Source organism: Aspergillus homomorphus, assembly GCF_003184865.1.
Source record: "Aspergillus homomorphus CBS 101889 unplaced genomic scaffold BO97scaffold_35, whole genome shotgun sequence".
NCBI classification, from domain to species: Eukaryota; Fungi; Ascomycota; class Eurotiomycetes; order Eurotiales; family Aspergillaceae; genus Aspergillus; species Aspergillus homomorphus.
The window spans coordinates 216131-230607 of record NW_020291921.1 but is presented as its reverse complement, the minus strand read 5'-3'; the positions used below and the strand labels follow the sequence as shown (position 1 = coordinate 230607).

The following is a 14477-nucleotide window of genomic DNA, read 5'->3' as shown; positions in this document are numbered from 1 at the left end:
CCACGGCCCATCACCACCTCTAGGTAAATAGTACATAGGATGGTTTGTACCATTTTTCTTTCTCTGTTATCTCATTTCCAATTCCCCCTTTGCGATGTCAGGGCTTTATCTGCTGCGACAGTCAGCATGCGGTCCTACGTGACATGCAGATCGGTGAGAGGTCGAGGGGCAACCTGTCCCTGCAGCTGCGGCCGCGGACGATGCGATGGAAAGTGGGGAGAACTGACTTGAACCAGGCAATGGTGTGTTCAAAGCTCCCTCTGGGCTTAATCTGCCAATCTGGGAACCATGCCCGATCCCTTTTTCCCTTCTTTCCCTTCTCCCCCTTCCCCCATCATTCGAAACTTTCTAGAAGGAAATTAACTTTCAGCCGTTGTTCTTCCGTAATCACAGGCCAGTTTTGGGACCCTCTCCCGAAAGGGGGCAATCCTAAAGTGAGTAAAGTCAGAAATATCATTGACTATTATTCTCCGTCCGTCCAACAGCCGGATCTCCTGGGGTTAGTCGCCCGGCCACGGTTGTTTTTCCTGTTCGTAATCTGAACTTCTTCTTCCGATCTAGAGGTAAGTAGTTCCAGCAACACGATCGCCCTGAAATTTCCATCCAGGAGGGTCATCGACAAATGAGGAGAGTGGTATTCTCCGGACCGACAACTGTCTTGTCCGACACAGTTGCCAGAGAACAACAAGCCATGAGGAATAAGTGATGACCTCAGAGGAAGCAGAAGAACGGAGGTATGTCACGCCAGAGACGATCCTAGGCGAACGTTTCACGCGGTTGATGCCTGATCGCGGACAAAACTACTAGAGGGTTGCACGATTACATGGTCACCTGTTCTTTTTAGGCTGAACCCTCTGATAAGTCTTTCCACTCCCCTGTAAGTGAAGGCGTCATTACCTGCAGGAACTCCTCCCGAGGGTCGGCGGGAGAGAGGGGAGAGATGGGAAGAGGGCAGAGAGAGGCCCCTTGGGAAACTGTCCTGGGGTAAGCAGCACTTAAGCTTCCGAGACAGTGATGCGGTCACCGGGCCTAGCTCCTAGCCTCGATTTCCATGCATGCACGATCAAAGAGGGGGGAACGAACACCTTGACCTCTACGTTAAATGTATACTTTCTAAGGGTATAGGTCGGGATGGCTGTTCGAACTTTTCTTTCTAATTTAGTGAGCGGATCGAATCTCCTGACTTAAGGCGTTGTCCAACACGGTTCCTGTTCCTGTCTCCGCCAGGATGATCTCAAGCATCATGACATGACACGACCAGGAGATTTGGGAAGGGGAACAACGGAACAGAGGAGATTAGGAGATTAGGAGTACCGGAGAAAAGGTAAGTAGATAAAATGAGTTGAGTTGATTGACCATGATGGACCTTGGTCGGTGGTTGCGCGGGATAGTGTCTAACCTCGACGAAACAAACAACAAACCATAAAATAAGAAATATGATATTATTATTATTATTATTATTATCAATTTTCTCTCTCTTTCACTCATTCATTCACTCATTCACCCACCGGCTATCCATATGGGATCGGCATCGGCGCGTACAGTACCCACTCCCACCATCGCCATCAGGAGGGGGAGAAAGAGCAGCAACCGTAGGTCTATCTCGCACGGCCAGGAGAAGATGAAAGCCACGTTGTGGAGCCGAGCGCGCTTGACGGTGACCTTTTGGTGCCGCCAGCTTCTTCGGGCGTGGGAGTTCAGAGGAGCCACTTGGGGCACGCAGTGGAAACGTGTGAAGCTGTAGTCTGACTAACTAGGCTTAGTTCAGGCCGGTTTATAGGAAATAATAATTCAAAGGATTAAATGTGAAAGTGGTTTATGAATATTCCCCAATTATATTACTACCGGGCACTAGGGAGCAACTACTAATAATAAGAAACATTAATTTTAACTAACTAACCCAGCTAATACTAATGCACTAACTAACTACCCGGGTCTGCCTGGGGGAGAGAGAGACTGGAAAGGAAAGGAAAGTCTTCTTCGAGTAGCAAATAAATAAGAAAAGAAAGGCACGCGCCGCATGTGCTTTGCTTTGCGAAGAAAGAAAAGTAAAGAAAGCTGGAAAGAGTTTCGGGTTCTTCTTCTTCAGGTTGTCTGCGTCAATACTCAATACCGACGTGATACTCATTCTTACCGGTTCATTACATCTCCTCCACTCTTCTTTACTTCATTCACATCAACCTGACTGACATCGCTTGCTTGCTTGCTTGCTTGCTTGCCTGCCTGTCTACACTCTACACCTGCTTGCTGGTACTTCATCCTTTCTCTCTCTCTCTCTCTCTCTCTTTCTTCCTTGCCTCTCGTTTCCGGCTATTTTCTGACCCAAACCCAAACTGACCTTCTCTCCTGATTCTGTCTTCCAGCTTGATTGTATCAAACTCCTCCACTCCTCATTCCTCCTTGTTTCCAAAGTCAATCCTGTGGTGGTGCGACCGTCTCCGATTTCCTCCCTCCAGTTCCTGGAATATCCCCGAGAAGCTCCGTCGAAGAACGCCTTTTTTGGTGCCCTTGTTTGACGCTCACGGATCTTCCGACGATCCCCTGCTTCAGCACGCAATATTCGCTGGTAACGAGCTGTGCTTATTACCACTCCAGCCTGTCAACCGCTTTCTCCGTAAGTTCTCTCCGTGCGGGCGCTTGAATGGCGCTCCGCCCACCACCGAACTCCCTTGCCGCCTTCCTGAGGGGAGTCTCCATCCAGGCGCACTCCCCAGATTCTCTCTAGACACATATCTTCAGGGCGGGCGCTTGCCATTTTCTGCAGTCGCAAAGCTACTACCTCTATTGGCGCTTCGTCTCCTGCGAAAGATTTTTTTTATCCTGTTTGGCGCGCAATGTTGCCTGTTCAAGATCATCTTGCCTGCATCACCACAAAAAAAAAAAAACCCCCCCCCCCCCCCCCAAAAAAAAGATCCTAGCGAGATACGATCACTTGCGCGTTCCAAACGAAGAATGCCGGAGAAACTGGGCCAGTCGAACGCAGGAGACTCATCTGACATTATATCATTGTTTATGCGCAGCTTACTAACCTCTTACAATCCTGTCACACAGTGCAGAAACCAGCACACCACGCCGCGGTCCTTACCCTGCCATACCCCTCCCTTCTGCAGACGCTGTGAGCGCTGTCCGTTGAAACCCGCCGAAACAAACCGAGTGCGCCGGCATTGGCGTGTTGCACCCCCGGCCAACAGCCCCCGGTGACTTGAGAATCCTTGCAACCTCGCGGCAAAGACGTGGCGACACACTTTTCAGTGACCCAAGCAACCTCGTGTGCCTGAACGATCTTAGATCTCGTCGAGAGTGCGCGTCAAGTTTCAAGTCTTTCCCGACGACCGGCTTCGGTGCATCTATTCGATCTTAATCCGACCAGTGTCTCGGCCTACAAGATATTCTGGATTGTTCCCGTAACCTTGCAACACCGGGGCTGTCGAAGTTACGATCCGTGAAGACTAGCGCGTGTTCCTCAGACAAATTTGGGCAAGGTTGAAGCTTGTTCATTGAGATCGAGTGCTTGATTGTGTGCGGAGAAGAATCCTGTGCTGGCCTGTGATTGATCTCGGGATTGAGACTACTGCATGGTCTGCGCTGCCTTGTATTATCCTCGCATTCACATTCGGACTACGATCCTCGATTCCGCCCACTGCCGGCCATCACTTTCTTTCGGCGTTGTGTCATTTTCACTGCTCTTTCAAAGTGGTTCAGGTAAGCTTGTTACTTTCTCCTTGTCGAAGGCCGAGGGTCTGTATCCGAGGTTCACAGCTGCGCTTATTTATTGTCTTGTTCTATAATGGGTGTTTTCGCCATCCTCCATGTTTTCAATCTTTGTAGCTCTCACTTGTTGGGGACCATCAGCCCTCCCTGCACCGTCTCAATTCACAATGGACAGCTCGGCTAACTTCAGTCGCATTTACCAGTCATTGCCTAGAACCTCTTGAACAGCAACCGTCGTGGACAAAATCGACGGCCCAGCACCAGAAGGCTTTCCGTGGGAAAACTTTGATTTGTTCCTGATCAGCGTCTTTATATCTCCCGCGGGGTCGGGTCATGGACATCACAAATATCCTGAATAGAAAAGGTTCTACCGCCATGGTTGCCGCAGATACACCCTTTGATCCAGCGCACCTGGTCCCGAACCCGGGTATGGACCACTCGCCGAAGATGAAGGCAGAGCCTGGCGCCGAGTCTGGCGACCAGCAGGTGCTTTCGTATCCTCCTCATGCACAGCTGGGCCAGATGCCGAGCATGCAGCAAGATTTGCGATATGCACCACAGCACCATCCCAACCAAGGCATGCCTCTTTTGCAGAACACCTTCATTCCTGGAGGATACGCTGGCGCTGCTCAAATACCGAACAATACCCCTCAGGGACGGCCCGATCCTCCTCCCAAGACCTTTCACTGTGGAACCTGCAGTAAAGGATTCGCTCGTCGGAGTGATCTCGCACGGCACGGTAGGCATATTCCGAATCCTCATTTTGTCGAGTTTTTCTAATGTTATTCCAGAGCGCATTCACTCAGGTATCAGGCCCCATGCATGCGATTGGCCAGGCTGTGGCAAACAATTCATTCAACGCTCAGCCCTGACCGTGCACGCTCGCGTCCACACTGGTGAGAAGCCACACATGTGTGAAAGATGCGGCAAGGTATGTATCACATAACTTGTGGGTTGAACCCCTGTCGCTAACCACAGTCTTGATATAGCCCTTCAGCGATTCGTCGTCTCTGGCTAGACATCGCCGGATTCATTCTGGAAAGCGTCCTTACAAGTGCCCCTATGCGAACTGCCAGAAGACGTTCACTCGCCGCACTACCTTGACACGGCATCAGAATCATCACACGGGAACTATCGAAGAGGCCGCTGCAGAGACTGAAGCCAACCTGAGGCAGAACAAGGAGCGCGCAAGACTCTCGGGAGATATTTTCTCGGACCATGGCTCTGTTCATTCGACTCCCTCCCCCGCACACCAGTCTATCTCGCCCGTTGGTGATCTGCCTCCGCTGAACATGCCTCGCTCCGACTACTACATGAGTAGCGGTTCCATTCCCCCTCATGTCCGCGGTGGCTTCCCTCAAGCCAGTCCTCGGGCTTCTCCCACAGCTACATCGCCTTCCTTGTCAAGCTATGGTAGTGCTCCGCATGTCCGACCGTCGATGACGTCCCACCCTTCGGGCTATGGGCCCCCTCAACCCCTTGAGCCGCCTGCCAACAATGATCACCGGCCCAACAGCGTCAGTGGTAGCCCGCACATGACTAGCTTGGGTTGGGCTTCCCCATCGCATTCTAGCATTCCTTCTCCTGGCTCTGCCACCGACTTTGGGTATCCCGAGCCAAGCGGAGCGGCGTATCCGAGCTCTATGCCTCCCCACATGTACTTCCCCAACTCGACCATCAGGCGACCCACCAGCACCGAACCGGACAATTATGAACTGAAGCCTAGACTTGGCGACAGTGCATGGTCCACTCCTGTGTAATGTGGCAGTTGCCTGAACACTGAACATCTTCAATAAACGGCCGGGCCGTATACTTGAAGCCATCGAGAAACGTCGAGTTTTTCATGGGGATGGTTTCACGCATCACCACAAGTGAGATCAAACTCCCAAGGTGGTGTGTTGTTTTTTCCTTTGTTATATTTCCTTTGTTGTGACGATGAATCTCCCAGCATCTTCCATATGTTATTCATTCCTTACATCATCATCATGGCATCTGTTTGTTTTCTGTTGACACTTGCGCTATCATCATCATCATCATCATCATAGCATACGCCAGTGTGGGTTTGCAGAAAAGACACTGGATGGAGTCCTGGCTCATTGTTGTTGTCCCACGTTCCACATTTTGCCCATTGTTTGTTTGTTTGTTTGTTTTTCTTTCCAATTGGCGAAACGACCAGGACGAAGCATAGATAGAGTCGGAAATGGGGTTTATCATCTGTTTATCATTTGGCTCAGGGCTCGGCTGTACGGGGTTTTTATGGGTGTCATTTGCTCTTCTCTCTTCGGTCTGGAAATTTCTTTTCAACTTCCTTCAACCTTGCATTGTTCTATACCTAATCTTTCCTCCACCTTCTCCCCACCCGTTGTTTTAGGTTGTTGTGGTTCCCTTCCTGTTTCATTTGTCACTCTTTCCCCCCTTCCCTCTCACCCTCATCGGTCTCAATCCCGATTGTAGATATCGATTGTTAACATCCTACATCCTACACTACCACTACATAATCCTATGTATGATAGCCTTGATTGCCTTTCTTCACCTGTGTAATACTGTAATGCATTGATGGGAGCCAATGCTCCAGGTGTTGAAGCTAATACATCCTGCTACTAAGACAAATAAACAACCAAACAGGTCCATTGGATTTGGCGATCAATGTGAGCAATGACGTCAGATTAGTTACAGCCCTCGTGCCTTAGGCATACATTGTCGTCCCCTCCCGCCGACTACCGTAACAGATAGAGTAACTATCGTTGCGGCACCATCCATTACTGAAAGCTTAAAGACGAACGAACACCTAGTAATCCGATCGGGCAGGGGAGTGAGGTGTATCCACCCAGCTAATAGTGTACATTTACAAGATCAGATCAGATATGACATGATATAATAGATATGGTATTCAACCTTAATGATTCACGCGCAAGAGAACGGGCCCCATGACAGATGGATGGAATTGATTACAGCAATTAAAGATAAAGAAGAAAGGGGGTGGTGGTTTCTGGCTCTGTGGTCCTTTTTGAGATACTTCGGGTTTGTGGAGGGTTGGAGTGGGCTCGCTTGCTTTCTTCTCTCGCTCGCTCATGCTCTCTCGCTCTTGGTAGGGTTCGATTGTGGATTGTGGGGGTTTGCGTTGAGAGGATGGGGCTTCGAGGATGATGTGTACCACTTGGTGGAATTCACCGAGGATTTCGGATGGGGTGTAGGCTGCCATTTCGGGAGGTTGTCGATTCCCTGGTACGTGGTGGAGGTAGGGGTTGGAAAGTTAGAGGATTGGTAGGGAAGCAGATCGGAAGGACAAGAAGCGGAGGTCTCAGTAGGGCATTCCCATCGTCGGAGGTGTGGTGTTCAGTAATCCACTCTCTGGGACTTGAGCGGGACAGGAACATGCGCACGCAGGGTTATTGTTGCTGCTGCTGCCGCCCAGAGCCCGGGCGAGGACCGTCGCGGCGAAGGAGCCGAGAGGGGTTGTGGCTTTTGTCGAGGCATCACCTTCACGGGACGAGAGGAGGCCGAATCGGAGGAAGACTTCGAAGGTGGTGACGAGGATGGAGACGCAGATGAGGACGATAATGATCCATGTCTGATCTGTTTATTTTGGTTTGGTCTGGTTAGTTTCGGGTTTGTTGATGTTGAGGGGAAGTATGGTGAAGGGAATCGGGAAGGTTGGCCTTACGAGAGGTTTTATTATCGGCGATGGAATCGGAAAGGATCTCTGCCAGGTCGAGGAAGACTTTGCAGCGTTCGTTCAAGACTTGGATGCGCGGCTTGATTTCCAGGTACTCGCGCACGGCGATGTAGAGCGGGTACAGCGTTGGTTCGCTTTCCCAGAAGAAGTTGGGGACGTCGAGAACGTTGGATGCTAATTGACTTGTTAGTACTTCACTGGGTATGGGCTGGTTGGGGGGCGGCAATCGTACAGAGGTTGACTTCGACTCGGCTCTTGAAGAGACTACCGAGAATTCGGAATACTTCGTCTCGTTTCATACCGAGATTGCCTGTCATGGCGAGTCGGCGCGGGACGTCCTTTGCCTCAGCCATCTGGCGGGCCATGACTTCTTCGAAGAAGCAGAGCTTGGTGCTTTGCGCGATGCCGTGACTGATGGCCAATTTGATCATGTGGTCACCGCTCCGCAGGGTGATCATGTCATTGTAGACGCGGGGACGCTTGATCTGCGTCGAGTACTCGAAGTGGAACTCCTCCGTCTCAAAGTCTTCTTCCTGCAAGGGCAGAGTTGCCAATGGGATCGGGGAGCCGGTCGCGGACGAGGTCGCAAACGCCAGATCAGCAAGTAGGTCCTTCTCTTGCTTTTCACTGAAGTTCCAGAACACGACCACTCCGTAGCTGAAAACAAACATCTCTGCGACATTGTACGGCAGATTCGTAGATGCTGGTGTCGCCGCCGCCGCCGCCGCTGCTGCCGTAGTGCCCGCTGGAGCTTGATGATCGGCGCCATCAACACCACCCATGAAGGGTTTCGCGTCCGGGCCAGGTACGGAATGATGCTGCTCCTCTTCATGTTCTGACTGTCCATGATGTGCCTCCTCATCCCCGTGTCTCTCCGCCTCATTATGCTCCTGGTGCGACGACCTGTGTTCATGACGTCCGCCGACAACCGAATGCTCCTCTGCATCGACCAAATAATCCTCATGGTGATCCCGCAGCTCATTGCGCTCAATCTCCTCATCCAGGATCGACTTCCCGCCGGGCTTCTTCACCATGGGACTACTCCGCAACCTATACCCGTCGAGGCCCGGCAGCAGCGGCAAATGATAGGCCGTGTACAGACAATCATCGTAGAGCTTGGTGCGACCGCCATGCCTCTCCTTAACAAACGAGGCTAACGAGCTCATCTTGTAGGCCTGAGCCGTGCAATACGCCGTGACGCGGGCCAGTTTCTCGGCGCGACGCGCCTTGGGCAAGCGTTCAGCATAGCTCTTAGCCTTCTCGGGCGCGACCTTCCTCTTGCGCAGCAGTTCCTCGTCCGCCAGCAAGGGCGCGATTTCGTTATCGACGCCGAAGTCCGCGCCGTCCAGCCGCATCTTCTTCTGCGCCAGTAGAGTCTGCCGCACGGCCTCGGGGTCCAGGTTCTTATCCTTGGCGACGCGCTGCACGAACTCCTCGTCCACGGCCTCTTCGTCTCCTTCCTCACCTTCCTCCTCGTCTTCGTCCTCGGGCAGCTTCCCGTCCGCCTCCGGCAACAGCACCAGCTTCTCGCTGACCTTGGTGGTGCGCGGCGGCAGCCGCGGCTGGGCCGCTAGGCGTCGGATCGTCGCCGCCGCCGCGCTGCCGCTGCCGCCCCCAATGCTGCCGCCGCTGGAGGAGCCCGCTCCGCCGCCCGCCGCCCCGATCAGTCCGCCCGCGGCTGATGCGATACGCGAGCGCGGCCGCGTCCGCGTGCCTTGCGGCGGGTGCCGCTGCTGCATCGAGGGCACATCGGAGGTGTATTGAAGGACGTTGTCAACGGTGATGAAGCGGGTTGTTGCGGGGGAGCGACGGCGGCGGGGTGGTAAGGAGGTTTGTTGGTCGCGCGAGTCGGTCACCTAAATGGTGCGGGACGTAAGTAAGTATGGTTGATATATTAAACAAGGTAAGGAAGGATGCGACAATTGATGAAGAACATACTAGGACATGGGGACTCCGTTGACCCAGCCCTCGGCCTCTTGAGGGATTCATTATAACTGATGCTTTGCGATATCAAAGAACAGCTTCTGCTTCTCTAGCGCCCCTTTTCCTCCAGAGACTGCTAATGAAGTAGTATCAATCGTAGAAATGATAATTGGCAATCGATCTAGCAAACCCCGAGCCGAGTACTCCAGGTTATGGACCTCGTTCAAAACAAGCCGGTTACCCGACCGGAATGGGGGAGGTCGAAGGGACTATCCGCAACGCGCAGCTTGAGTGTCGCAAGGCAAGGCCACGGTCGCACGCCAAAAACCTCACTAGACAAGCAACTCAGAGCCAGCTGATATAGCCTTTAACTGCCTTGAACCGCCTGTGCAAGACGAATTTCTTCGAATACCGATGAATGATGGCCAACGAAGAGAGATATACCCTCAGCAGCAATTGAATTGGATTGCCCCGGGGAATAAATTGGATGTCGTCGTCAGTTTCGGGTCGGCGATAAAGCTTGCCAAGCACGACAGCTGCTGCCTCTCACCGCCTGTCGAAAAGGGCCGAGCAAGGTGAACCGAAGGATGACGTCGGTCCAGAATCCCCCGGGCGCAACGAATAACAATACCGGACGGTGACAATACGGTGACAGTAATACGCAGAGACGGGTATAGCTGCTACGATACGAGTAGTACAGGAAATACAGGACTGGAAATGAGGCAGCCACGTGCAACGGGGTGGGGGCTGTTCCCTGATCGGGACTAGCGGGGCTTGTCCATCATTGATCATTCAGGGTTGATCCGGGGTAAAATTCCTTGTCTGTCTGTCAACCAAAGCAGTGACTGTTGATGTAAGTACCTTCGTGGTTACCAGCAGTGACTGGTCCAGCAGGGCAAGAAAAGCCTAAGTACCAATCAACCAAGTAAGCTTAGACTTGAGTAACAGTTGTCTCAAATGTTGTGTAATGTATGTACCTCAGGTGGTCGATAGGGTCGGGAACACAAGGGAAAAGAGGGGACGGAGGGGACGGAGGGAGGGAGAAGGGGAGAGAGGGGGAAGTGAACTGCTGTTTGGAAGTCCGTCCCTGGAAACATTACTCCGAATTCGCTCTCTCTCATCTCTCCCTTATCTTAATTCTTGCCTCTCCTTTTCATTTTCGTGGTGGTGGGGTTACAGAGCTGCGAGGAACAACGCCAGCCAGCACACACTGTCAGCCACACACGAGGGGTAAAAGTGGCTTGCAGCCCAGATTTAGCATCCTGCATGGTCTGAGGTTCTTAGCCCCGTCATGATAATCAACTACTTCATGCCTCCGTCGAACTACGGCTTCGTCTGGCTGGCTTTTCCGACTCTCCCGATGGCCTGCTGCGAAGCCTCTCAGCCCACTTCCATCTACTAACTATACTAACTAGTCCTCGACGGGATGCAGAACACTGAACTTAAACAGACTTACTGAGGACTAGGACGGACGCACGTATGAATCAGTATTCTCATTGGCTTCCTATCTCGTGTAATTCCCCTCTCTTCCTCCCCGAGGCTGCTGCGAGTTCGTCCGACTCACGACCGACGCCTTGCAGCTTCCTTGCTTCCCGGCCGCCATGACAAGTTCGGCCGCCGGGTTCACATCATATTAAATCATTCCAATTACATACACGCACGTACGCCATCCTCTCTGGATGGTTGATGTGATGCAGATATGCATATCTTCAAGACAAAGGAAACAAAGGAAAAAGAAAAAAGAAAAAAAAAAGATATAAGGAAAACATCAAAACCATGCAAGGGAAAACATTAAGCATCGCAAACGCCCTCGAAGCAATGTAGTAGTCTGCTTCGTCATGCAATCAACATACAGTGCCAAAATCAGCAGATGCGATAAACGGCCACAGAGGGCCCGTGCTGTATATATTCCGGACCTTGTATCCAAGACAGAAAGTAAAACATCAAGTCCACTGCGGTACCCCAGGTTCGGTTGTCAAGAGTCAATTCCTCAACCGTCGGTCTTCGTCCCAGATTTCCTTCTTCATTCGTTGCAGCTTAACATGTTGTTTCTGCAGACGGTCGATGTCCGCCTGGGACGGTTTCGCTTGCGACGCCAATGCTTCATGAAGCGTGCGGTATTTGTCGTAGAATTGTTTGAATTTCCGCGACTTCTCGTGCAGCTGCTGGATGAGGAGTTCTCGACTTAGAGGCGGCGAAGCACTGCCAGTACTGCCACTGGAGATGCTTACCGCCCGTCGCCGTTTATGCTCCAAGTCTCCAGTAGTTCGACCCTGGCCAGGAGCCTGGGATGAAAATCGATCCAACTCTGCCTTTCGCTTCAATGGATTCGACGGGTCGGTCGGCTTGGTCACGCCATTCGACTTGGCCACTTTCCGAATAGTCGGGGCGGCGGGAAGAGGTCGGGTGGGCTTAGAAATTTGAGTGATAAGCGGAGATGAGGATGAACTGGAGGAATTGTTCTGGCTGGAAGAACGGCTGCGACTTTGAACATCGGAAGCGTTTGTTGGTGGCGAGGATCCGAGCGGCGACGGCTTCGCAGGAGATTTCTGGGCGGGCGGCCGCGTGGAAGGGGGTCTTTTCGCAGCAGGCGGCTTGCTGGCAACTTGCGGAGATGGTTCAGCTTTAGATACAGGATCCGACTGCTCCACCTTGGGTGTCGGAACATGGGAAGGTTCCCTGTTGGAGGTTGTATCGACTGTTTTGCTGGCAGGCTTTGTTTGCGGTCGCAACTTGTTCGGCTCAGCGGAAGGCTTTTCCGAAGATGAGACATTTTGCAGATCCGTGTCGTCCTCGTCGGAATCGTGTACAAATTCCGCTGACTTGAATTTGGTCTCCGGTTTGCCCGTCGGCTTCCGCTCAGCCTTCTTTGTAACGCGACCGGTCAATGTACTATTTGCTGCAGTCTTGGCTTTGGTCGTGGAGCGCTTCAACGGGGTATCCTTGTCACCAGCCCGCTTCTTAGCCACGGGAGGCACCGACCGGGGTACCGAGGTAGGCTCTCCAGCTTTGGGGGTGAAGCCCGATGCACTGCCTTTGTCGGTATCTTGGCCGGTGGTGTAACCATCTTTGCCATTGTCATCGGATGGTTGCACTTGTATCCGAGGGGTCAGGGCCTTCTTGATGGGGCCTGTTCGCAAGTCCAGCCGCGACAGGCACTTGCCCTTGCCCCGTTCCTCCTTTGGCAGCAGCATTTGCCAGAGCTTGTCGGAGCGAGAGATTCGCATGCGATCAAATGCAGAGATAGCATTGTCAATGGCTTCCTGCCGGTCTTCCTGAGACGGGTAGGGGAATTTCCAAACATCGAGATCCTTGTATGTTTTGTCTCTCAGGTCGTACTTCTCCGGATTGATTCGATTCTCCACCCCGTATTTTCGAGCCAGGGTCTCACAGTCTTCAAGGGAGGCACGGGTCTGTCGCGCGAGGAATTGGGCGGAGACGGCGCGAATAGCGAGGAGGTGAATGAAGGGGACCTTGAGGGCCTCGAGGCGGATCCGATCTTTGTTCTGGGAAAGGGGAGCGGAGGTGGGCGTGAGGGGGGTGAGAGGACCCCCCGGAGATCGAGCCACTCCCAGAGCTGGGCTTGACGATACGGACCGATTGGCAGCAGTGAGCAGCCGATCCTTCTCCAGCTCCACTTTGCTCGCCGGCACACGAGCCAGACGAGCTGCCTGTATGCCGGTGCTGGACCGGTTGTCACCCGCCCGGAGAGCTCGCACATCGTCACTCGCATTGAGGAAGTGTGTTTTGCCCTTTCCCCTTTCGAAAGCGTTTAAGCTCTGCTCGAGGGTGGCCAATGCCTCATCCGTGGCAGCGGTAGCTTCCTTAGCCTTCTGAACCTCCAAGCTATGACTCAAAACTCCCGAAAAGTATAGGTTCTCTTTATCAGCGGCACTGCCAGTGTAGAGCTCGGAGCGATGCGTTTCGGGACGGGAGTGGAACGAATGGGATTTTGTGCCGTAGTGGAGGGACGGGTGTTTTCCGAGGCGAAGCCGAGCTGTCTGCTCGTTCCGAAGGCTTTGGATGAGTTCGTCGAGAGTGCTCTGCGCGAGGTTCAATCGCATGATTTGAGGGGGTTTGGCTGTGGCATCATTGCTGTGGTTGTCTCTGCAGAGAGACAACCCGGTCTCGGGGACCTCCAGGGCGGACATGAGGAGGCTGTCGGCGGAGCAATGAGGCTAAAGAGAGACAATAGACGTTTACACGGACGAGGGACGTCGGATATGTGAACAGTGGATGGTAACTTAAGAGGGCGAACTGCTCGAATACCCGGGAAAGAGGCGGATGGCAGCGTGGGTGCTGCAGGTCAGCGGCCGAATGCACGGGAAGGCGAGGCAACACAATCCGCCATAGATCAAGTAACAAAGAGTGGGCAGAGGGTAAGAGGAGTTCGCAGGCTATAGAGCAAACGGGAATGGGAAGTTAACAAGACCCATGGCAAGAAGGTTGGTCTTGTAGTGATTGGATATGATCTTGTAGAGAGCGTCAAAAGTGGGAGGGGAGGAGGGAGGGAGGGGGAGGAGAGAAAGAGAAAGAAAGATGAGATGAGATGATGCCAAAGGAACGGGGATGCGAGTTGTAAGGCGGCCTTGGAGCGGAGAGCGTAAAGAGAGCGTCAGGACCAGAACTAAGAAGTGGGGAGAAAGCGAAAGGCGGTATGGTACTGGAAACCGGTGTATTGTACCTTTTTTATTCCCTTTCCCTTCTTTTGATTATTACTCTTTGGGTTAAGGAGAATAGAAGGAGATCCAGAGAGAGTGAAGGAGGGTGTGTCAAGGCCCGCTGAAGATTAATGAAATCACCCGGCAAAAGAATAATAGTTTGGAATTAATTAAGAGGTTTTGAGAGAAAAAAAAAGAACCATTAATAATAATAGTATTCGGGAGGGAGATATTATTAAAAAAAGAAAAAAACCACTAACTACACCTGACAAGTCGAGACTAGGGGAAGGTTAGGTACGAACTAGAGAGCATCAGCATGGGTGACTCGGAGCCATCCATCCATCATACGAAATCCCTAACCTAAATTTACCACTGATGCTGAGGTTTTGTTAGGATAGAAGCCCATGCCTGCGAAAATAGTACTATATTGTAATATCACAAACTCAGCAATTGCTCCCAATATCATATCCCTTTCAATGAAAGAGAAAGTCTATCAAACAGGGCAG

General features: G+C 52.3%; 3 protein-coding genes across 3 annotated transcripts; 1 reads left to right on the top strand and 2 right to left on the bottom strand.

Annotated features, from left to right (window-relative positions):
- The first annotated feature begins 3916 nt into the window (after positions 1-3916).
- BO97DRAFT_159614 (putative C2H2 finger domain protein) lies at positions 3917-5583 on the top strand. The gene is made up of 3 exons (XM_025690214.1): positions 3917-4450; positions 4503-4642; positions 4701-5583. The coding sequence occupies exons 1-3, from the start codon at positions 4045-4047 to the stop codon at positions 5469-5471; spliced, it is 1317 nt and encodes a 438-aa protein (XP_025548904.1). The 5' UTR covers positions 3917-4044; the 3' UTR covers positions 5472-5583.
- A 995-nt stretch (positions 5584-6578) lies between these two features.
- On the bottom strand, positions 6579-9774 carry BO97DRAFT_445258 (RMD1 family protein). The gene is made up of 4 exons (XM_025698528.1): positions 9326-9774; positions 7620-9243; positions 7376-7561; positions 6579-7287 (listed from the first exon to the last, which is right to left on the bottom strand). Exons 1-4 carry the CDS (start codon positions 9374-9376, stop codon positions 7013-7015), a joined length of 2136 nt encoding a protein of 711 aa, XP_025548903.1. The 5' UTR covers positions 9377-9774; the 3' UTR covers positions 6579-7012.
- Positions 9775-11021: 1247 nt separating this feature from the next.
- On the bottom strand, positions 11022-13670 carry BO97DRAFT_159561 (uncharacterized protein). Its single transcript, XM_025690213.1, has one exon. The coding sequence runs from the start codon at positions 13459-13461 to the stop codon at positions 11293-11295; it is 2169 nt and encodes a 722-aa protein (XP_025548902.1). The 5' UTR covers positions 13462-13670; the 3' UTR covers positions 11022-11292.
- Between the last annotated feature and the right edge of the window lie 807 nt (positions 13671-14477).